This window comes from Musa acuminata, chromosome BXJ2-8 (assembly GCF_036884655.1).
Source record: "Musa acuminata AAA Group cultivar baxijiao chromosome BXJ2-8, Cavendish_Baxijiao_AAA, whole genome shotgun sequence".
In the NCBI taxonomy this organism is placed as follows: Eukaryota; Viridiplantae; Streptophyta; class Magnoliopsida; order Zingiberales; family Musaceae; genus Musa; species Musa acuminata.
In genome coordinates this window covers 49,103,204-49,128,050 of record NC_088345.1, presented here as the reverse complement: position 1 = coordinate 49,128,050, position 24,847 = coordinate 49,103,204, and the positions used below count along the sequence as shown (strand labels likewise).

General features: G+C 46.0%; 2 protein-coding genes and 1 non-coding gene across 4 annotated transcripts; 1 reads left to right on the top strand and 2 right to left on the bottom strand.

Moving 5' to 3' along the window:
• Positions 1-285: 285 nt before the first annotated feature.
• Positions 286-483, bottom strand: LOC135621333 (U2 spliceosomal RNA). Its single transcript, XR_010490501.1, has one exon. It is a non-coding gene; the product is annotated as a U2 spliceosomal RNA (small nuclear RNA).
• A 1,790-nt stretch (positions 484-2,273) lies between these two features.
• Positions 2,274-10,166, bottom strand: LOC135580837 (growth-regulating factor 6-like). Of its 2 annotated transcripts, none has more exons than XM_065122444.1 (4): positions 9,573-10,166; positions 8,640-8,858; positions 7,771-8,107; positions 2,274-3,439 (listed from the first exon to the last, which is right to left on the bottom strand). In XM_065122444.1, the coding sequence occupies exons 1-4, from the start codon at positions 9,976-9,978 to the stop codon at positions 2,599-2,601; spliced, it is 1,803 nt and encodes a 600-aa protein (XP_064978516.1). In that variant the 5' UTR covers positions 9,979-10,166; the 3' UTR covers positions 2,274-2,598. The 2 variants fall into 2 exon arrangements, with proteins under 2 accessions (XP_064978516.1, XP_064978517.1); XM_065122445.1 differs by lacking the exon at positions 9,573-10,166 and adding an exon at positions 8,980-9,533.
• Positions 10,167-19,675: 9,509 nt separating this feature from the next.
• Positions 19,676-23,487, top strand: LOC103996184 (AP2-like ethylene-responsive transcription factor ANT). Its single transcript, XM_009417039.3, has 9 exons — positions 19,676-20,407; positions 20,503-21,139; positions 21,325-21,407; positions 21,547-21,555; positions 21,662-21,750; positions 21,832-21,905; positions 21,993-22,043; positions 22,110-22,186; positions 22,559-23,487. Exons 1-9 carry the CDS (start codon positions 20,083-20,085, stop codon positions 23,194-23,196), a joined length of 1,983 nt encoding a protein of 660 aa, XP_009415314.2. The 5' UTR covers positions 19,676-20,082; the 3' UTR covers positions 23,197-23,487.
• Positions 23,488-24,847: the final 1,360 nt, after the last annotated feature.

Sequence of the window (24,847 nt, the reverse complement as noted above, 5' to 3'; positions counted from 1 at the left end):
AAAGCTGTGACTCAGCTAGATTTCAAACTGCAGCTCCAGTCGCTGACACCATTAAATCCTTCGTTAGTGCCTCTAATGGGAGGGCAGAGCAGCATCAGTTTCTGGTATCCAAACGATACGATGGCTTTCCCTCTGGACCATGTTGGACCCGAATCTGGCAACACCACGAATAGAAGAATTATATTGCTATAAGAAACGGGTCCCGACCCATCTATCAGATTTACCAAGAGTGATCAAATTGGTTAGTCCAATTACATTAGAGATAATTTGATGGCATAGATTTAATCGGGGTGCGCCAAGCCCGAGAAGCAGTGCAACGCACGGGCGACGCTCGAGGGTCCCAGCAGCAAGCTGCCGTGGGCGTACCCTCTCCCACAAAAAATTAATTTAATATCATGATGGACCTATGGCCCTCGTATCAGATATTAAACTGATAAGAACAGATACTACACTTGATCTTAGCCAAAAGGCCGAGAAAGGTATGATTGAAAATGTCGCAGCCGATGTTCTTTTAACGAGGGCTCCGTTACCTGCAATTCAAAGATCGGCGATGTGGGACTAAACCATCGAGTGACATCTAATTTGTTATAATCTTCTCTTTATTCTCGTAAATTCCTTCAAAGCCGTTATACATGATATCATGTACGTATGATGATTAACAAGTACAGAAATAGATATGAAGTTCTAATCCATGTGTTCTATCAAGAGATATTGGATCTGCAGGGATGGTCTCCCCAACTTTCCATATTATGCACAGGCCATACTCGAAACGTTCCATTAGGAAGGCATCCACTGTAGAATTTACGCGCTAAGATCAGCTTGCATGAAGAAAACCAATGCTGAGGCACATCACGTTTAATTTCCAAAAGCACATGAGAACAGGTTCGAACAAAATAGATACTGTATATGTGCGGTCATCTTAAGGCACACTGGACTGGTGTATGTTGGGTCGTCTTCCTCGCATGTTTTTGCTTAGTAGTATGTTTATGGCAATTGAAGGACCCATGACAGGAGAACTCCAGGTATCTTTCTGAAGCAGGAAGAGCAGGAAGCTTCGGCACGGCCGCCACCACGCTGTTCTCTCTCACCCCGCACGCATCCTTGCAAGAGAGTTAATGCCTCTCCTCCCTTGTATCTTGCACTCCTTTGGTGTCTTTCCTTGTTGCCACCTTGAGCTCTCGATGCATTCCAAGTAGGCAGCAAAGAAGCGGTCAATTGAGACGTACAAGGGGAGAGCTCCTGACAGGAGACCGGACCGTGCATTGGAGGAAGGGGGACGTAGAAGCCATGCAGCGTAGTCTTCGGGCTCCGAGACCAGCACGGAGGGGGTTGCACCTTCAAGGTTTCCTGCAGCCTTGGTAGGTCCCTGTTGCTGTCAATTGACATGACGGACTTGTCCTCCACGGAGGAGAAAGGAATGCTCCCCAAGGAGCGGGACCTGTGGCAATTACTCATCTGTATGCTGGCTGGTGAGGTGGTCGGGGAAAGAAATGGCGAGGTGCATAAATAAGCTCATGGCCTCCCTAGCGCAAGTAATATTTCTTAGAGAGGTGGCAACAAAGCGTGGAGGGAAAGAAGAGGTGTTTCGTGGGGTTTTACTAAGATAGAAGAGGTAAAGGAAAGGCAACCACCGGTGTGGGTCTGCAGCCTTTGGATCGATCCGATTAATCTATTGGGAGATGCAACTGTTCTAGATGTAGACGAACTTGCAGGATTGGACGGGGATCTTACCGTCTTTCGATTTTGTCCGTGAATAGATTATATATGTCCTGTCTCTTTTGATCAAAGGAGCGACGCTGTGTGGTAAGATCTGATGACAGCATGTTAAGATGTTAGCTGTCATGAACAAGATTCTTGAAAGATTGAACTGAAACAGACGGAGTTGTAGCAGCTGGCGGCTGGATTTACGTTGCCTTCAAGCCTTGGGTAGATACAGGCATAGACACTCTTGTCCTTTGTGCAGCATCTTTGCAAAGCATTCTGCCCTCAACCACTTTCATGTTGCTGCTCCTGCAGGAAACCAAGATGAACTATGTGGAGTAGTTCACTCAAAGCAACCATGGACTGGAGGATAATATTTGCACAAGAACAAAATCGAGATTTTTTACTCAACAAATCGTCGATAACAAGGTAGGAAGGTGTGCCAAAATAATTAGCATTTCCTTCTTATCAACAGAGGTTATATCAAGAAACATGATAGCAAGTACTGAGAAATTGCAAACATGGTTCCTCCAAGCACTTGATAAGTTATGTAGAGCAGTCAGAAAACCTAATGCCTGAAGGGAAAATTTCATATTGAAATCATCAGACATTGTCGAGCCGAATTGGAAGTCCTATAACAGATAGCTGCATACAAACACAGGGCAATATAAGCTTAGCATTTGTTTCTGAAGGCAACAATTCTGAGTCATCCAGAGCTGTTTCTGAACATAGGACATGGTACAGTGACAAAAGAACAAGTAAACAACACAGCTATAAAATTAGAACCCAATGTATCCAAGTTCTTGATTAGCAAAGTCGCCACTAGTTACCAACAGCCATCATCTCATTTTCTTTCGTTCGGATGATGCATCTTCTCATGGTGGTCCTGTCAGAAGGTCACAACGAGGGAACAGTAGGAGCATTTACAATTGTTGAACCGAGGAGGTCGTCACACAGGCTGCCAGTGCTCTCATGAATCTTCAGGTTCTCTGCCCTGGGGCTGCTTCCAGTGCTACTGGACAGTGAACCAAATGAAGCCTTCTGTAGGACACCAGTCGGTGAAGATTCTAACTGACAGCCCGAGTCCCAACCATCGCTCAACAAGTTTAGCGATGATGATGATGAGCAGTTCTTGCTTTGGTTCTTGGGAGTGGGATTAGTGCTGGTCAGAACCTCCCCCAGAGGTCCAGCCATGGAAGCCTCCCAGGAGACCGGTTTCCAACAAACCTGTTGATGACACACTTCATTCAGCAAACCTACTCCTAGACCTGTGTTAACTAGATCATATTCCCTTGATAACTTGAGAGGTGAAAGTGGCAGTTTGTCATAGTTGGATGAGGACGAAGATGAAAAGTCAGAGCAAGCCATGGGGATTGAGATAGCCAGCTGGGTTTTATTAAGTTGTGTGTCTTCTACATCAGGCCAGGTGACGGTTGAACGATCAGACTGGGTTTTGGGGCAGACATCAATGAAGTGTCGAAGGGGATGGGAATGTACCTCAGGCTTTGAGTTTGGGATAAAACTGATGTTATCAGAGAATGAACTGCTGGGAGGATTTAAAAGTGAATCAGTGGAAATGAACCCAAAGTCCCTTCCCGATGAGGTCTCCTCAAAGGGATTGTGTTGCTTTGAGACGGGAAATAAGTTGTTCATGGAATTCTGGTTCACAGGACTTAGCACGGACAGGCCCTTTGAATTCTGCGAAGGATCATTTTGATCTTCTTTGTTAATCAGCACCCTGCGGAAGAACATAGATCAAGATTACATGAGGATCACATCGAAAGGCACATATTTACCAAGTGACCTGAGAACCAATCATTCTCCAGTATAACAAAACATACAATGTCAAAATCTAAAAGTATAACCATAAATGCTTGTTGATTCATGTTTTAATAAGAAAGTCACAGGGACTGGTGATATACCACATGATGTTACCTTTCATATAATGAGAGAGAGACTTTGAATCAGCATAAATGCAAACTTATGAAACAACACCACATATTTATTCTAAATTGATCTATACTTTACAAGACACTTGCAGGTGCATTTCTGGTTAACCTATGATAGCTATTTAGCAGAAGGTCACTGCATCTCCTAATGTCGGAAGGTTGCGCGTCCGCAACTCTCCAGATGCAATGTCGGAAGGTTGCGCGTCCGCAACTCTCCAGCTGCTTCGATCATACCTCTGCATGATCAAGTCCCTCTCATGGGACTCACTGGTACTTGCATTCGAACTTTTCCCTTGGTGGAACCCAGCCCCCATATGCTGATGACCAAGGTTTTCATCCGATGCAAAATTCGGTGCACGCCCGGAAGACCCGCCTGTGCGGTACCATGGCCTTCACTCCTTGAATCCATAGCCCTTCTTGCCGTCGTGTTGTTCACCAAAGCGGAGCTCCCAGTAGCTCCCGATCATACCTCCATATGATCTAGTCCCTCCCGGGACTGTGTCGTGTGTGTCGCATTGCCACGAACTATTCCACCACGATCCGCTGCACCATGTCGCCTCCTGGTGACATCTCCATTGCATTCTGATCCTTGTGGAATAAACTCGAATTGTGAACCCTCCATGTGTGGCCTCTGCCAATACATCGCAGGGTCTCCTCCACCTTCGATTTTGTTCGCTCCTTTGGCAATCGACCTTCATCCACCCACTCTTGGGTCACACCTAGATGAAGCACCGCTCTAGGACAGTCCGTCGCCTAGAAGCTCCCGAAGTCCACCGACTTCGCTGTAAATTGTGCACCATTGCCTGGATCCTGGGCCTCTGCCCCTACCAGCACAATCTCCGCTGCGCACTGCTTCCTTCATGGCAACTTGAATGGCAACACTGTGGCATATTCTTCAAGAGTACCCGCCTCTGCGTCCTCTTGCCCCGTGCTAAGGCCTTCTGAACCCAACTTCGCCTCCGCAAATTGAGTCGCCTTAGTTCCTCCATCAAATGCTCCTCCGAGATAAGGTGCATGTGCCTAGAAGCTCCCTTCGTCTTTGGCACCATGCAAGATGAGTCCGCTCCGTCAGAATGAAGGACCCATGGAACAACATGATCCTACTCTTGCCTCTGCAAGAGTTCATGTCTTTGACCTCTGTCTAAGGAAAGCACTGTGCGTCTGCTCCATGTTCCAACTTCTCTGCTGGCTCCCTTCATGCGGCTTGGGTACTTCACCAAGTTACACCCAAGTTGCTCCGCTCCTCGTTTTTGCATTGAGTCGATGGTGGCCCTCGTGCCCACCATTCCACGGGTCAGCCCTCCCTTGAGTCCGATCTCCACATCGACTCCAAGTGTGCCTTCATTTAAGTTGCTTTGGGTCGCTCCCCCACTTGATCTCGCAATGCATCCACCAATGCATTCTCTCAAGCGAGATCATGCGACGACTCCTCGCCGCTTGCTCAGTCCATCGAGCTTCGTGGAGTTGTTGTTTTGTTGAGGTACTCCTCCTCAACATGTGCAGTCCGTCGCACATGATTCTCCCTCTGGAGAGCCGGGACTTATCCCTCCTGGATAACTATCCCATTTGAGCAACATCTCTCTTCGTTTCGGAGACCACCATCCCCTTGGACTACTCCGATCTGCTGAACAAACTGTGCATTGTTCTGCCTCTTGCAAACGCACTTGCTAGATTGCGCCTCCACGTCAATACAACCACCGCTGCACCCCTCCAGGCCTAGCAACATGCTGAACTCGTTGCACACTTCAACCTCCTCCGGACGTATCCTTCGCATGCCGAAGAGAAAGTTTCAATGCTCCATGGCGCCGAGTCTCGGTCGCCTTGGGATGGCCACGAACAATCCATCGTCCGCATACAAGCCCATGCATGAGTACCGAATTCTTCGAGTTAGCAATTCCCCTCACCTCTGTGAGCTTTGCACAACTCTTTCGGTCGCTGAGCAACTCATTCCACTTTGCATGGTCTCGTCCTTTTGCCAAGCGCCTCGCTTGCCTTGAGCACCATCAAGTAAAGTTGTCAACGTTGAGCCGTAGCTCAAACTCAGCCATCCCAACCTTTGTGCGCTCCAGATTCTTCTAAGCTTGCCTGTTCTCGTGGTGCCTCTTGCGCGAAGGGTTGGCCATTCCTCTGAATGCCAATCTCAGATGCCCGCTCCTCTGAGCGACTCTTTTCCCTACATCTCCATGCCCGTTTTCCCTCAAACGGTCGCGCATGTGCTGACTGCCCTCACGCAGCCCCGCTAGGTCCCCCACGTTTGCATGTCAAGTGTTTCTATGAGTGCTTGTCCCGCTCTGATACCATATGACACGGACTTAGCTGGTTTTGCCTAAGTCGTGCGGCACCCTTGCGCGTCCGTCCGCAAAGGTCAGCCTCCCCGAAGCCTCCCATTGTCCCTTAGGACCGCAACTCTCCAGCTGATGACCAAGGTTATCATCCGATGCAAAATTCGGTGCACGCCCGGAAGACCCGCCTGTGCGGTACCATGGCCTTCACTCCTTGAATCCATAGCCCTTCTTGCCGCAACTCTCCAGATGCAATGTCGGAAGGTTGCGCGTCCGCAACTCTCCAGCTGCTTCGATCATACCTCTGCATGATCAAGTCCCTCTCATGGGACTCACTGGTACTTGCATTCGAACTTTTCCCTTGGTGGAACCCAGCCCCCATATGCGCAAACTTATGAATCCAGCGTTGTTTTGCATTTTACAAACACAGAAAATTATCACCGACATTGCATCTCCTAATGATGAGAAGGTTAAGTGTATGCAAGATGAGGTTTTCCTGTTACAAATCACTTAATGGTACACCTTGCCACATACCGCCATGCAAGATGAAAAATTAGTCCCCTAAAATATTGTGATGCTGCAGATATTAAATGTGGCCCCTCATGTTAAAATCAACCCTGATATAGTCCCAAAGACAAAATAAAGTGACACAGAAGAAATTGAATGACAACAGAGGAACAAAATCTGTTTTGTTCTGTTATAAGATGAAAGGTCAATAATCAAGTTGTGATAGCTTGCTGTACATTTTAAGTTTTTATTACTAGAATTCTAACTGATTTAAACTTCACCACTTCAAATTATAGCTTTTCCAACTACTTATCTTTGATTAGATGTCTTATTACATCGTTATCAGTTTATTCGAAATGCATATAAAGCACCATGAAATAATAGTTCATGAAGATGTAACTGAATACCATTATTAAAAGTAAGATTTAGTTGTTCTCATGAAATGCACAAAGACAATTCACTTTTATCAATGTTCTGTCTTTTCCATAGTTCTTATACTGTACATTTTGAAGTTTGCTCTCAAACATTTGAAACTTTGCCTAAAATTACCTATTTTATGTTTTCACCTGAATAGTTTCCCTTAACACATAATTTACGTTGCTTCCAGCAACCCTTTTGACTTTCTTACATCATAAACCATATATAACTTGGTTTTATGTACCATTAAGCAATATTCTTGAAGATCACACCTTCCAATGTTTCAATGCATGGATTTAACATGTGCCTAAGCCCTAATAGCATCTTATTGGTAAGAATGTAAGTCTAAGAACGAGTTTTTCATGGGTATTATAAAAATTGAGAATCAATAAAGTGATAAGAAAATTGCCTTTACCCAATAGTCTCTTGCACCATTATATTTAGCATGTTGAAATTTGCCCACCAAAGTTATCTGAGTTTTTAGTTTTTTTGACTACATAATAAAAGGGCAATCCAGATGCTGACATGTTCACTATTTTTTAGATAAAAGTCAAATATAGAACATAGCAATCTCATCTATTAAAAAAGAAGTTTATGACCTAAAAACTCAAACATATCATATAATTTGAACTAATCAAACATTCAAGTATTCTTTATAACAATAGCTAGAACGTAAATATCCATGGAATATAATTTCAGGAATAAATACATGGAGCAGCTTTTCTTATTTCCTTGTTATACCGATCGACCCACTAACCATACTGGTATCTTCATCGTGAAAGCAAAACAGGGCCGAAGTGTTAAAGGGCATCTATTTTACTCATCGAAAGAGAAAGGTGATTTAAAGTGTCGAAGCCATCTAATTATTTATATATCGAAAGTGAAAGACAATAGAATCATCAGTAATTTCCTACCCATTGGACTGTGCATGGAAAGGATCAGCGATGTTTGGCTGCAAGCTTTTACTCTGCCGCTGTGAATTGGTGAGGCTACCAGATGAAATGGCATCAGGAACAGCTGAAGCTGACTGCGACGATGTGATGACGGACACTGCTTTCGCGGCATGGCCAGTTTGACCTTCCACATGCTTTCTTGAACGATGGCGGCCCCGGTTGATATGTCGCTCACAGTACTTCTGGTCAGCAACTGCGTCTCTTGAGCACCGCCATTTCTTCCCATCAGTCCGACGGCATCTACCAGGCTCCGGATCAGCATTTCCAGAATACCCCAGATGGAATGGTCCCCATCCAACTGCAACAATCAAAGTAGTTAACAGCAATATAGCCATCGAATGTTTGTGAAATAAGAGCTTTCAGCATCCAAAAGGTCCCAAAATGTATACAGCATTTAAGATGTTTGATCATCCCTTTATCCATAAACAAACATTCATCGAGATTATCGGATTTACAAGGGAAAAGGCAGACACGGATGAAGTGTTAGCTGCACTACCACTATTCCCAAAAGGTTAAGCAGTAAGGAAACAAGGGGGTAACTTGTTGTAAAATCCTTATCAAAATGTAATTACATATGCAGACTTTTAGATATAAAATGTATCACAATGAGAGATTAAAGGAGATGTCAAAAAGATTGTGCATATCTACAGAAAACAAGCAACTTCAACTTATTTTCCGCCTAATAAAGATGTCAGAGAGTTAAGATCTCTTCAGTGCAAAAAATCACATTTTTTCTTGAGAATCTGCAAATAATAACCACCGCATTCAGAAGCAAGCATACATGCATCAAGCTAATGCGGCGACAGCAACAAATGACGACCTACGAGTACCTGAAGCAAAAGATCCAGCTGACAGGGGAGGGAACCCAGAAGCACCGAGGCTTCTCTTGATGGGAATGAGCAGAGTGGCCGGTATGGGCACATTTGCAACGAGGTACTTGTAGATCAAGGCTTGGTGTTCTAACTCCAGCCACTGAGACGGAGTGAAGGGTCCCCTGACCCTCGCCAGAACCCCTTGCATGTTCGCATTAGAGCTTCCGGAATACAAAGCTGGAACAGAAGAAAGGAAAACGTGAGGAACAAATGTGAGAGGGCAAGCCGGAACTACAGCACCATATCAGATAAGACGAGCAGATGCAACAGAATGCAGGAGAAAGATGAGGAGAAGAACATGAACGTATTCTTGAAAATAACGACATCTGCAGAGCCCTCAAGGGTCCTGGCAGAAGATTCACAGCTTCCATGCCTTTGCCTGCAGCATTTAAGGAAGCACATCAAGCTACATAAACATCAAAGATGTCATATTTTCACCCCCATGTCTTGGCATCGGCTTCCTCGAGGGAGGTAACAGAGGGGTGGTGAGGGCAACAACAAGAATCAGAGAGAATAAGAGGGGATGGTTCATTTGCCCTTTCTTCTTCTTGTTGATCTTTTTGTCCCTTGCTACTTTCCCTGACGAGAAGAAAGACAGAGCCGGTAGTCCCAAAACCACCCCTCGGACGACAGGAACCAAATAGCAGGGGAGGCCAAAGAAAAAAGAAAGGTGGGGAGGAGGAGAGAAAGATGTCAGCTTTTTTTCTTGATAAGACTGAAAACAAAAGGATCAAAAAATTCTACGAAAAGACCGTCCTCCAATCAAACACTGGAATCAAAGAGTCCACCTACTTCGCTGCCCTCCGATGGTGAATGAGAGACCAGTACCAAACCCCCAAAAGAAGGCGTTCTTGAGCCAAACATCAATAGCATGTGCGGGGTGCTGGTTACCTGCATTCCTGAGATAACATTGTGTTGAGGAAGGCGCCGATGGGTGGTTGTAGTAAGGCAAGGTCCCATCGCTGGCGATAGCCATGTCACTCTGCTTGGATGTCGATGAGAAGCTGAGCATTTGCTCTCCGTCAGGAAGGAGAGGAAGGGAGTTAGATCTGTGGAGGAAATGAGCTGCCTTTGTCGACGCCGAAACCAATGCCTCACTCCTGGCCATCTTGAAGGATCTCAAATCGTAGTCCGCAGGTTCAGCAGGCCTTTCATGCTTGTGAAAAGCAGACAGAAAGACTCCTCTTTGCCTGCCGACCTCGGTCTCTTGGGAGAGCAGGGAAGAAGAGAAGAGGTTGCCACTTTCAGATGAGGCTCCCACTAATGCATCCATGCCCAGCACCCCACCCAAGTCCATCTCCTCCACCACCGCCTGAGCCCACTATATGACCAAGGAAGCAATGAGTGGGAAGCTGGGTTCATGGGATGGGAGGCTGAGGGAGAGAGAGCAGAAGAGTGGGATCAGGAAAGGAAGCATTTCTAAGATGGGTAGTGAAAAAGGAAGGTAAGAGTGACGTTCTTATGGTTTGGAATAGAGCTCAGAAAACCAGGCTGGTTTTCTTTTCTGGAGTGGGGGGTGTGGTGAAAGTAAATTATTGGTGGCGAGAGAGAGAGAGAGAGAGAGAGAGAGAAAGAGGGAGAGAGAATGCACTCCCTTTTGGACATATTTACAAAAGGACATTTAGAAAAACTGTGATATTACACGTACGGAAGATGGTGTGCTTATATGCATTAGTAAAATGATGAACACAGTCATTTTCTAGTTGATTGGAATGATACGAAATCATTTATGCTACAGGCTACAAGAAAAGGGCTACCGGAGTGTGTGTCTTCAGAGACTGTCCTTCTTTCGGGGCAATCTCAGCCAAGCGAACACTGCGAAGTGAGGAGGAACGCAGTAGGCGTTTTAGTCGGCCGAAAAGTGGCCCTTTTACTGGGGGGGAAATAGGACGGTGTGCTGCTGCTTCTTGAACTGCTCATCTCAGCGCCGTTCGTTGCATTATTCTTGCAACTTTTCCGAGTGTATGTATACAGATGAGTATGTCATCAGGCCTCTCATCTCCCGTAAACTTGGTATCAATATGGTCTCTAGGAAGACTTTTATTCTTATTCTGCTGCATTTCTTACTGATTGCCAATACACCATGATTCGTCAAACTCACGGTGACATCTGTATTATAACCAGCGCGTCGTCCAGCCCTCCGCTCACGTGATCCCTGCACCTCAATGGGTGTTCTTTTGTTTGTGCTGGAAGCCTACTTGGGTTTTGTCTCCGAGCTCCTCCTTTGGCAGGTCTCTCGGTCAAACTAATATGGTGCATGCGTTGGGAAGGCGAAAGCCCTCCCTCCCTACTCACACACACACCACAACCCGTCTCCCAGCTTTGACATCCATGGAAGCCTTGTGGACTTTCTGTCCCCCTCCCACTTGTTCGTAAACAAATAGCCAGGTCTCTCCTCCTCATGTGCATGCATGGAGATTGTTTTTTTGGAGGAGGAGGTCATGCCTTTGGCGCTGCTTCCTTACCCTTTTTGCTTGCTTTGGAATAGGATAATTTCTGAACCTATATTTTACTTTTTGTTCAACGTAGAGTACGATTGCTGATTTTTTTTCTTTCTAATGGCGATTTGGGAATCTTTCACGATCCTCATTCGAAGAAGGATAGATTGAAGCGACAACCGAAAGCTAAGATGATGTAGCTCATGAGTCACACAGTCCATGCAGTAGCTTGGAGCGGTAAAGGTATGGCTGAGCAACGCCTAGGATGGAAGCATAGGTTGATTCACGGTTTATGATGTAGACGTAGATGTAGCTGATGATGCATCATTTTTATCCACGTTTCTTTGATTTCTTTTTTATTGCGATTGGTTTGGTAGATTCACGAGTTGCAAACAGACATTTCTCGCGCTGCCAACATCCAATTCCTCGAATCACCGACATCAGGTAATAATTAACACGAGCGCGTTAGTAGGTGTTGGTAATTAATGTGGCCAACGCGGTTGGGTTGGGATTGAAGAGACAAATACAAAATGTATTTAATGCGGGAGCGGATGAGAGAGTTTGGGGGGCAGCAATTGAAATCCTCCGATCGTAATGGTAATTCGTCGGCGAATGTTGGAGACGACATTTGATGGTATTGTAGCACGGCAAGCGTATATGCACATGGAGAGACCAACGCAGGCGTTTTACGTGTTGACAGAGAGAAAGAAGGAGATAATTAAGAGAGCAAGCAAGCATTGCGTGGACATGCCAGAAAAAGAAGAGGATGGATGAGAAGTTACAATGAGCATTGTCCTCTCTCGGTCGCCACACCACATGCCCAGCAGAGGAGCCTTCTCTTTTTGCTCGCAAAGGTGGTGGAGGAAGATTCCACGAGCAGTGAGCTTCGTCTGTTCACCCCACTCCTTTCTACAGCCACAACAAATGATGGACCTATCCTTTGGTGCCATCAAATCGGACTTAGGGTGTCCTCGACACCGATGGAGGAGGAGGAGGAGGAGGAGGAGGGAGACGGTACGTTGTTTTCGAGCTGTGCTCCCCATGGACCCAACCTAATCCCTCCATGGTCCATCTCCATCAGTCATGCGGCTATCCGTGTCATCTCTCATCCAACAGGGGAATCCAACAGCAACGCATGATAGGGACGGGACGTATCAATCCACCTCTCGATGACCTACGACGGAGAGAGACTAGAACGAACTAAATCTTTCTCTTATATCATGTCATCATTAATTCGTGTTTGGTTCATATTTACCCGAATCAAGGACAAGGAAACCTGATGCCCTGTTTGGTCCGTGGACGACATGAGAGACCCCGGAATGGTGAGCCCAGGATGACAAGCTCCTTACCCTAACTCGGGACCTTCTCGTTACTGCTTGGAGTCACCAAAACTAATAAGCTCTGTGGGACAGGAGACAAGAACAGATGCGCTGAGTTGCCGTAGACGACCACATCGGTGGCCTCGGGAAGTGCAATCCTCGGCAGACGCTCCATAAACAAATCCCTCGGTTTTGTTAGGGCTGTTCACCGTTCACGCCCCTGCCTACTTGCTTACTTTCCGAATTGTGGGGGAGATGAGCGGAGGAAACGCAACGTTTTGCAAGTGTTCGATGAGTGCACGCACACATACCAAGCAATCCAAACCGCAGCGGTGCTTCGTTTTGCTTGTGTTGTGCAGCAGCCACTTCAATACCGACAGTGCCGGTTCCAAGGTGGTGGCATCGTTGGCATCAACATCGTTGTCCGTCTCTGTCTTGTTCGAGTGCAATCAAATTTGATATCCTACCTCAAGATCTGTAGTTACAATGGACAAGGTACGATATTTATAGCTGGACTGCATGGGGGATAGATACAGCACTTGCATTGTGGTGTCGGGTCCATCTTCTTGGTGAGTGTGACCCCCTCATATCTAGTGGAACAAACATCCAAGTCGTCGTTAACCAGATCATCGATATCCTCCTTCCTTGCATGCGAGCCCTACCATCGTCCGACGTCAGTTTAATCAGTGCTATAAACGCAAGATGGTTGTCTTGCTCTTTTTAGTTCCAGCAATGTCTTTCCCTAAATCATTTTGATGGAAGCAACCTTCTACTGCGCCAATTGCACTTGCCTTTGGCATCGATGCATTTCCAATGGTTGAATTATAATCTACGGATTGTTGAAAGCATCCCCGGTAGGACTGCCATGTTTTTGGCATATTTCAGAAATGATCAGAATGGAATCATACGCACACAAACAGCTGCATCTGTATCTTCTGCTTACTGTCTCATTCCTGGAGCTAATCAGATCGCAGAAACATTCTAAAAAATGAAGTGTGGGTAATCAGCATGCTCTTTAAAATGGTGCAATGCTAGAGATGATTCATATTTTAATACCTGGATTCAGTCCACGCCATGGATCCAAATAGGCATTTCTTACTCCGTTATCATGGATGGTGGCTATTGATTACCATTAGCTCTGTAGAGTCGGTCATCAACCTCCGCGCTCTCCCTTGACGCTGGGAACCCAAGAAACAATAAACATATCGGAATTATTCGATCAGAACCAAGAAATATGTCATCATGTGTCTTGGCCATGGTAGGAAGAAAACAAAAGAGAAGTCTTGCCTTTGGATATTATATTTACACATTCCTAGGAAGACATGAAGATGCTACCGCCCTTCATGCCTAGAGAAGACACAGAGAATAACATGCCATATCCTATGTGTATGTATCTTATCCTCTTCCGTGGCAAGCCGTCTCTCTCTCTCTCGTTCTCGAACCAAGCGCATATGCGTGCCTTGGCTCACATGCGAATGGTGGAGGCGTTGATTAGTTCAATGATACGGCAATAAACAATACAATATGCGGTAGAAAAAGCATCGTCACACGTTCTTAGAGTTGGGTTTCGTGACATAAACAATCTATTTGGGAGTTGATTTACCGATCTACATGTATTTTATATGTAAAGGTAGTATGATATGTTATTAACTAGTGATGTGCACAAGCACCTTTTTGCAGGATTAAAAGGATCACACGATTTTAAAATGAGTTATAGATCTAGATCTCTTAGGAGTAAACTATTGGAAATGAAATTGTAGAGTTGCTTGTTCGCCAATTGTTGCTTGCGAGAAAAGATGGTCACAGTAGAAAGAGATGTGGAAAGGCTCATAGGCGAGCCTCGGGCCGAATAGATCGATCCTTTTTGCCGTCAGCCCATAAATAGATGATCGGTGTTGGGCTGGTGCCCAAGCAGTTTGGACGTCGCCGCAAATTCCCCCGTTAATGTGCGTCACGTCATCTTCTCGGGACCTGATTTATGGCCTGAGCCGGGTGGCGGAGGAGCGGCGCTATTTGCTGTCGCCGACCGGAGTGCATGAAATGACGTCCCTCTCGCACTCGGGTTGAAGCTCGTTGCATATGTGCGACGTGTAGTCTCGAGGGGGAGGGTTGCCTCGAAGCGTTCTTCTGGTTCTCACCGTGCCTCTTGGACGATGCTCCTCTCCTCATCCTGCTTGGGAATGGAAGGACGAAAACCTTGGAAACATCGAACACCAATGACCTCCGGAAACAGCAGTGTTCTACCTCCCTCTGGCAGAAACAGCGTTCCGTGTCCCGAACGATGGGTGAGGTTACCTATCGAATCGGTCACACAGGTCACATCAGGATGTGATAGAGGCAGTCTCCGGGAGGAATCCCTCACGAGCATTCAAGTTTCCTGCGAGGGCGAAGATATTGGATTGGTCATTCTTAAAGACCGAAGACCTTCGTCCATAATTTCATGTTGGCTTCATAAGTCTTAGATTCTCCACCGCCTTGCAAAACCCCAAACACCAGCAAAGCATTTCAATTGTCCTCCCAAAAGAGCATCTTCCCTGTTGGACCAGATAAATGGGGTTCGTTTGGTGTCTCGGTTCCATCAAATCGTGCCAGGGGCATCTTTACTAGCTGCCGCTGCTGCTGCTGCTGCCGCTGCTGCTGGTGGTTCCAGCTTCACTGAACTACGTCTCAGCGTTCTCTTGCATAAATACATGCATACATCCATGGAAGATCTTCCAACCCTCTGCAACGCCACCAGGCACCAAGTACTTCTCGCACACAGATGAAGTAGGATCAGTGTTAAGCTGGGATCATCCAAAGGATTCCTGTCGTACGGCATCGAGATAGGGATTCGATCCTCTTGAGATCCTAGCCATCGATGCTTGGTTGTGCGAATCTTGAGAGGGGAGGGTGGGGGTCCTCATCATGCGCGGTCAAAGGCTCCTCGCTCGCTTCTGGTGTAATGAGCTTTTCCCAGTCCCTTGATGCGTTTCTGTTCAGAATGATCAGGTGAGGCACCCTGATCATGTGATGTCGCGACTGACATAATAATACGTTTCAGATGCAGAGCAACATAGATTCCCATCCACCCTTTCCATGATTGCAGCTCCTCCGTGCATCCAATGAGATGGTAACCAGCAAGAGCTCAGCTAAGCCCACGCCACCCACAGTGAACTCAATCCCAACTTAGATTCATGAGTGTCCTACTTAGCACTAACATTCCCTGAATCACACTGCTTCAATGCTTAAAGAAAAGCGAAAGGAAAGAGGCAAAACGAGCTCCTTTTCAGCCTTAGCAGCCAGCATTGACCTTTAAAGACAACTTTAGCATTGGAGGCTCTGGCCTCCGTCCCCGCCTTCTTTAATCACATGCCAACAGATGGGAATGTTGCAACATGCCCTTCATCATCCATTTGGTTCGCTTTCACAAGGACCCTACCATGGAGTGAGTCGTCCTCTCGCTGTGTTTGTAGACTTGTAGGCGTGGTTATTCGTGCGATTTGTCCTAATGCTCCTTCCCTCCCCCCTGAGGGGGGGAGGCTTGGCTTTATTGTGCTTAGCTGTTCTTTCTCCTTCAATTCCAGCCACTTTCCATGATGGTTGTGTCATCAATGCGGTCTGATGCAGGTCCCCACTGTCTCCTCTTTTCCATCATATATCTGCAAGTGGAAGCAGGAGTGCAAACAAGGGAACAAGGACTCGAGGATAATGAACTGACCATAGACGATCCTGGTCACAAGACGAGAGAGATGGAAGAAGCTTAGGACGGCTTTGAGGGCTGGATGTTGACCCCTCATTCATCCAGAGAAAGATAGAGAGGGATGGAGAGGAGGTTAAAGGTAAAGAAAAGCGCGTGAAAACTTGGGGCATGGCAGGCCTGGTACGAGCCAGGGAAGTAAGAGGCTTTAATGAGATCTTTAATCGGGAGTTGGAGCCTCAGAGGAAAGTGGAATTCTCCTTGTGAGATTGCAGCGAACCCTCTCTCTCTCTCTCTCTCGCATCAGCTGACGCTACTCTATAGCGCACAGCTCTTGTCGCTCTCACGCTGCCAAATAGGGAACCTTGCTCCTTTGCCTTTAGGCTATCTGCGCTTTTGTAGGGGATCTTACTTGGATTTTGTTTGGGTTTTGTGCTTCCCACGTGAAAGACGATCCCCACCCGCCCTTAATTGCATTATTATTGTGCAGCAGCTGAAGCCTACGTGATTTCAGCTTTGCCTCTCCCTCGTCTACCTTTTGTTTCCCGTCTACTTACTTTTGGATAACCAGGACTTTAATCAAACAGTTGACTGCCCCTATCTCGTCGCTCGAGTTTACATATACAAACATTCTGGATTCATGGCACTTCTTTCTGAAACCCTGCTCGAAACTTGTTTTAAGGATTAACATCTTGTGCGAGAGCTTAATATTTGGGGATGGATGGATGGATGGATGGATGGGGTCATTGGTTCCTCCTCAGTCTGAGACACCTTCCGATCAAGTACCACAAGGTGCAACATGACTTGTCAAATCATTTGTTTGTACTGCGTCCTCCGTGTCATGTGCACCCAACGAGAAATGCTTTCTTGTCTCGACTCGAGTCATTGTGACTTAAGTCGGGCCGCGAGCGAAGCTGCGCCGTATACCCCCAAACCTATCCAGCAGTAGATTAATTCCGCTGAAACCCTTCACGGTGGGGGCGGATGGGCTCGTCTTTTATCACCCCACCCACCCACCCGATGATGCCTAGAACTCTCCTCGTTTCCTTTTCTCCCAAGCTGCATGCCTACCCACTCGTCTTTATCGTTGTTCTCTTTGCTAACTCAAATGTCGCAAATGAGTGTGTTCTCGTCGACCTCAGAGACTCTCCTGATCGTTATCATTCTATTTCAGAATGAAAAATAAAAAAGAGAAAGGATGACGAGGGTCAATTTTGTTGCAGAGAGAAAGCTAAAGACTGCTTTAGCATCAGAGGCTTGCGCATGCACAGGAACAGTAGTGTCAAAAGTGAACGTACACCTAAATGCTTTGGCAAAGTGAGGTCATCTTGGAACCATATATGTCATGTTGAAAAAGGATGTCATCTCGGTTGCAGAAATCCAAGACTTCATCGACGGAATGTTAAGAGAGAAAACATGGAACGATTTGGTGCTGCGCGATACTGATTATCGAATAGGTCAATTCGATTATTTTCCGATCTGATTAGCTGGTCGTGTACGTCTTTTCAAGCACTGGAACAATGATATATCAATCAATATCCGCATGTCAAGCTGGCAAATATTATATTGATCTGTACTTCATATTTCGAGCAAGATTTTATGATCAATACAGGAACTACCGCGGATATACCTCATCGTTGTTTTCTTACATCTCCACGATTTTCTCTTTCTTCCTCTTACAATCTCGTCGGTGCGTCAAATTTTGTTTCTTATCTACCCTTGGCACATAGAAACAAGGTGCCTTGTTTCCATCCTTTAGCACGCTTTTTGATCTTATACTTGCGTAGAGGGCTAAGTTGGTGTTATCATTTGACGTCGGTGGTGGCCTTCGAATGAATTAACTAGTCTGGCTTGGTTCGATTTCGATCTGAGTCGAGAATTCTGATCACGCAAAAGATGTGACTCTTTATCTTTTGTATGATCGATATCGGTTTCATGTAATGCATCGAACTACTTGGTATTCTATTTTCATGTCTTCACAATGACCAGAAGGGCAATGGAAGTGGTATTTTATTTATTGACGGGGCTCCATTATCGAGGATGAACAGAATTATAGCAGTTATAAGTGGCAGCATCTAAAGGGACCCATCGGAGGATGCACTTCCCAGAGTTGCACCCCGATAAGTCCCTTTAGATACTGCTACAGGCCACAGAGCTGTATCCATCCTTGTGTTCGAGCTCTACATCTCTCAGTCGTCCATGTTGGGGGCATCCATCAAGCTGCAACTTGTCTATTTTTCTTGTAATTTGCTTCTATCTATTTTGTCTTTAACAATCAGGTAAAGAATAATGGAGCAAAGGCAAAATGAGTTGGAAGGGGGAGAAGACACAACTTGCACTTTATTCATTATTGTTCTTCACGTTTTATCTTCTAGATAAAGGAGGGTTAGCGGGGAACAGTGTGTGACGAGGCGATTACTCCGAGAGAGAGAGCGGCATCATTCTCACCATAAAGTGCTTTTGTGGTACGTAGTCGGTGGATACACCCATCATTGGAGTAATCAGAATGGAGATGGGTATAAGGATACGTTGCTGTTGATCTTTGTACCTTGAAACCCCTCTCTCTCTCTCTCATCTTCCCTTCGACCTCACTTCATTCCCTTTAAACCTTTTTGGTACCAAATCATTCCCACATGAGAATCTGCCCCCTGGGAAGGCCATCCACCAATGCGTGCATCACAGAAAAGCCTCGGTAGAAATTCTGTGGAGATCTTTCAACCTCGACGATTTTACCACCATAGAATGGTCCAGGATATTACCACAGATAAAATAAGCAGATTGCATGTTAATCCCAGTAAAAATTGTTGTCAGCAAAGATTTAATTAGCCTGAATGTAAATTCTTACCAGCAAGGCATCGGTTTTTAAGATCTAATAAGACACTTTAACTTGTATTTTAAGACTAATAATAATAACATAAGAAGCTTTGATAGTCTTTCTTCAATTGCATGCTTGAATCCCTCGCTTCAACTGTTTGACTTGAAAAAAATGATTATCTTGGAGTCTGAAACTGCTCAGAAATATGATAATCCTCTGTTTACTTGCATGAATTCGGGCCTTCTCCTCATAATTCCTGGAATATAATAGGCTTACCTAATTGGAAGCATAGATTGACATGCTCTCCTGAAACAGTTGTCGTCTATATGTGGTCCATAAAAGGGCATAAGGAGGTTCATATGGACATGTAAAGTTATGGCAAAACCATCTTCTCATCCCCTATTCACAAAGGACACCTATTTTCTCCCAGTTTTCTTTCCTTAATATCAGTATCATCTCTTACTTACACTCTCCGTGAATGTGTCGTCCTCTTTTCGGTCGCTTAATATTTATGTGGACAAATAGATTTAATCAGGGATACTTGGATTTCACTGTGTCATAGTACGTGAAGTACTGTAGTGAAGTGACAAGTTGGACAGTCGTCCTTCCTGCAGCTCTATCTCATGGCCATTAGACTGTAAAGGCAGCAGCCTTGCTTAGCCATCTGACCACCATCTAGCTCGAAAGCTAGCATAAGATATAGAGAGAGAAAGAGAGAGAGAGAGAGAGAGAGAGAGAGAGAGAGAGAAGGGGCTTCTTCCCATTGACGATCTTTGCATTGATCTTGTGCTTTTTGGAAGAGTTCTCCTTGCGAGTGATTAGTGCAAAGTCTTCTTAATTTCTGGTAAGGGTTCTCAGTAGATTGCCTGGGGACTCAACACAGGGAGATGGGAAAGGAAAGAAAAAGCCACAACCATGTCCCTTCTCGGAACACATCACCACTGGGTGGAGTAGGTCTGATATTGTGAAGCATCTGCCAGTGGGAGCTCATTCCTTTTTGCTTGGTTTAAATGATCTTGTTTGTTCTCCTCTTGTGCTGGGCGATTGGTTTGTGTCCTCCATGAGGGTTCTGAGCAGCTAGGAAATCCAACCGTCTAGCCATGCTCTCTTGCGATTGAGCTTCGTTCGGAATCCCTTGCGGTGGTAGGAGAAAATGAAACCCATGAGCGGCAGCAACAACAACAGCAACAACTGGTTGGGTTTCTCTCTCTTCACACACATGAATATGGAGGTGCCTGCGGAGCCACATCATCACCAAGACCATGCCAGCCATCATCGCCAAACACAACCCGCTGCCGCCGCCGCTTCGTCTGCAGTACCATGCAGCATCTTCCTATCGCCGCAGGTAAACAACTCCAGGATATGCTACGGGATGGAAGGCCCGAACGGAGGACTTTACTCTCAGCTATCTGTCATGCCACTGAAGTCTGATGGGTCTCTGTGCATCATGGAAGCTCTCAGCAGATCCCAGCAGCAAGGTTCGCCCAACGCTCTTCGCATATATATAGTTTCTTCATGAAAACATTCCAAAAACGCTTGTCATGGTTCTTATTCGTATCGCAATGCGATGAAGCATTGGTGCCATCTCCATCACCAAAGCTGGAGGACTTTCTTGGCGGCGGACCACACATGGGGATCCATCACCAGTTTGGGAACAATGGCAGGGCAGCAATGGCGTTAAGCTTAGACAACACACACTACAGCAAAGAATCCGAGACCGAGGGCAACAGAAACCACTCTCTGGACCATCTCCGCAGACAACAGATTCAAGCGCAACAGCAACAGCAATTCTACTTCCAGCCATTGCAAGAAGGAATGTGCTCCGGGCTGACGAGCCATGAAATGTATGAGGCCACGATGGGGGAAGGATCAACGGCATACGAAGGGATTCCCAGCCTGAAAAGTTGGGTGGACAGGCACTACAATGGTTGCGGAAACGCGTTGTGCGAGGAAGGAGGCCTTGGAACCGGCCCTGTCGGTGCAATGGGTTATGGGGAGCTGCAGTCTCTGAGCTTGTCCATGAGCCCTGGATCTCAGTCCAGCTGCATCACAGCTCCACTGCACATCGCCACTGCCGCTCCAACTGAGTGCATGGATTTAGATGCGCCAAAAAAGAGAGGGAACGGCAAAGGGGGCCAGAAGCAACCGGTTCACAGGAAATCCATCGACACATTTGGGCAGAGAACATCTCAGTATAGAGGTGTTACAAGGTCAGTAGGCCTATAGTCGTGAAAACCTTCCGCCACCGTCCTCCTTACTATTTTTTGTTTGATTTTTCTGATATGTTTCTGCAAACTTTACATGCTTGTTGACATGAATCAAGTAAGTGTGTTCCTCATTATCTTTTTCTAGCAAAAGTTTATGATGATTCCTTTACATGTGATTCATGCATCAGGCATCGGTGGACTGGTAGATACGAAGCACATCTATGGGACAACACTTGCAAGCAAGAAGGTCAGACAAGGAAAGGAAAGCAAGGTGAGCTGAGTCAATAAAATCTGCTTATTTCTCTTAATGCTGAAGATTCAACTAAGCTAAACTAACTACAAAACGATGAATTCTTGTTGGTCATGTTCTTGGTCTGGGAGAATGTCATAACCATTATGCTTTCCTGCAGTTTATCTTGGTACGCTTTCCTTGAACTCATATTCTCTGTTTCTATTCCCTCCTTTCTACTTCCAACTTGTACATGATTTAGCTCAAGTTTATCATCTCGCACCTCAAACTCTCAGGGGGGTATGACATGGAGGAGAAAGCTGCTCGAGCGTATGACTTGGCTGCATTAAAGTATTGGGGGCCATCAACACATATCAACTTCCCGGTATGATTCATGAGCTCAAATCTTCTTGAGACTTGCAATACTGCGACACTGAGTACTGGCAATGGATTGGTTTTCGTGTAGTTGGAGAGCTACCAAGAAGAGCTCGAAGAAATGAAGAACATGACCAGGCAAGAGTACGTTGCCCACTTGAGAAGGTGCGAATCTCCTTTCTTCCATTTCATACACCGATTCCGAGTGGTGTTTGTCAAGGGCTTCATTTCTTTGCATCGATCGGACTACAGGAACAGCACTGGGTTCTCACGAGGGGCTTCCATGTACCGAGGAGTCACAAGGTTACTTCAGCTCTTAGAGATCAAGCATCAACCCTTGCTATCTTTGTAACTAACATTTCTCTTCAGGCACCACCAACACGGAAGGTGGCAAGCTCGAATTGGTAGGGTTGCCGGGAACAAAGATCTGTACCTCGGAACCTTCAGTAAGTTTGCTGCCAAGTTTACAGTTTGAAGTAAAAGCCTATAGCTTTCACATAAATACTTGGTTTTGTTTATGCTGGCCTCCTGTCATGCTCTGCCTTATAAGAGTTGCCAAAGCTTCTGTGAGCTGTTGTACAAGTTAAAACTTAAAAGAGTAGATCACGTAATTGCAGGCCTCTGTTGTCCAAGAAAGTTATTAGCATATCAAGAAGCCTTGAGGAATGCTGTTAATAAGACTTTGTTTGATTGATTTAGTCTACAGATATATAGTTTGACCTTCGAAGATTTATTTAGCTATGTACATGGATTAATAAGATCCCTGTTCTCACATAAGCATGCAGCCCTGGTTCTCAGCAGTGAGATGGAACTTTCAGGTACACAAGAAGAAGCTGCCGAAGCCTATGACATCGCTGCAATCAAATTTCGTGGGGTAAATGCAGTCACCAACTTTGACATAACCAGATACGACGTCGACAAGATAATGGCTAGCAGCACACTGTTATCGGGAGAGCTGGCGAGGAGAATCAAGGTTAATGACGCAGGAAAAGAACCAACCCCAGAACAAAGTGGCTGCAAAGATCTTGTGGAAGAAAACAGTAGCAGTGGTTCGGGTTGGAAGATGGACTTCCATTCGGCTCAGCAAGCTCCGCCTTCATCAGAATCGCATGATCCCAAGTCCCTGGGAGGCGGTGGCGACTACAGGAGCCCCATGGAGTTCTCACCTGTTCTTCATGGTCTGGTCGTGGAAAGCTTGAGTCCAGCGCAAGGGCTGCGTGATTTGGAGAAGATCGGAAACTGCCACGCAGCAAACCCAGCATCAACGATGGCCACCGTGGGTTGCTCCCCGGAAGAGGGTCATCATGATGGGACTGGTTTCTCATTGATGTATGGCAAGGCATCACCAAAGTTCACTGGTTCTACCACCATAAGTTCTTGGGTTCCACCTGCTCAGCTCAGGCCAACGATATCCATGTCTCAGATGCCAGTTTTTGCTGCATGGGGTGATGCTTAATCTTACTGTTGCGATGGTAGAGCATTGGAAGCTGATGAAGGAGAACCTCGATAGAGAGAGAAACAGAGAGACGTGGCAGATGCAGAAAACGAAGAGACTGGTAGTGGGTGACGAGATGGTTAGAGCAGGCTTTTAACATGTCAGTAGGTTAGGTCTTTCTCTTTCTAACTCTGGGGCCATTTTGGAGGAGAACACTGCCAAACACAGTGGGGCTTCAGGGTTAGAGAGAATGATGTCATTGTATGAAATGATGTTTAGTTAGTCAACAAGAAAGAAAAGTTGGATTTCTTACGGCGGTGCAGTGCCAACTTTTTGACCACCATCGCTGACCCTCTCTCCTCACTGCTCCCTGTGCTAAAACCTTCATCTGTGTGTTCTGCTTTCGATACATTGATCGTCCCACATTGATGATTGTGAGAACTCGGTGAACTATTATCGAGGAAAACCAACGTAATTCATACAGATATGTTCTCTTTTACCACTTTCCCGGGCGTATTTCTTTACCATCATAATTCATACACATATATACTTGATTGTTCATTTCAGCAAGACTTCCAGCAGCTTGCAATTTTGTTATTGAATGTCTAATAAGTTGCTTGCTGCCTGAAGTGACAGAAAGAAGATAAGACGGTCGAAAGTTCTCCTGCTCAGGTGAGTAATAACCTGCCAAGAAGAAACCAAACTCCTCTCATGTCATCCGGAAACATAATAATAGTGATAGCAACAGAAAAGGCCTCTCCTAGTCCTTGGAGCTCTCTTTATCTTCCTTCCAAGGACCAGATGGGTCATCTCGACCAGCTATGGGACGACACCTTTTGTCGCTGGGCATCCGCCCCCCGGAAAGGTCCGCAAGTGCAACTCCTCCTCCTCCTCCTCCTCGCTGCTGCTTCTGCCGCCGCCGCCACTGGCAGCGTTGTTCAGGTCACCCGCAGCATCACCATCCTGCGGACCGCGTCCTCCTCGCCTCGCTCGTTAGTTGCTCCTCCCCTTTCTCTTCTAGAGGATTCCCGAAGACCCAAGAAGGCGAGCGGAGCTGACAAGGAGTTTTTTTTCCGCTTGTTTGGACTGCTACTTCTGCACACCTAAGTTCGTTAATACCAAACGACCCCCAAACCCCTCGATTCTCCTTCCCTCCCGCGCTTCGTCTCTCCGTCATGCGCAGGAAACCTAGGCATCCCCGTCTTTACTCCTCACTGTTGCGTGCAAGTCGATCGGCGACCCTCTCCGCCTCTCTTTTTCTTCCGGCAGTACCTCCTCCTCCTCCTCCTCCTCCTCTCCGCCTTCTGTCGCTCTTAGCCCTTGCCCTTCCGCACTGATATGAAGTCTCCATTTTCTCCAATGACATCATTATCATTTGTCCACATGCATCTTTGGAATTACGTGACGGCATTCCTCCATGCATTTGACTGAGAACAGACTGCTATAGGATTTCATGTGGCGCATGGCAGATCTTGGATAAGAAAACAATGAAAGCCTACCTTTTTCATGTTTCTCTTTCGATCGAGTGATGTATAGCTTCACAATGGAATCATCGTTCAATTGAGGGTTGCATGAAAAAGCTGAATAACAACTTCAACGAGCTAAACAAAAATACAAATAGCAATATGACTGACACTGCATTGAGGGTCGATTGATTCCAAGGTTGCCTCAT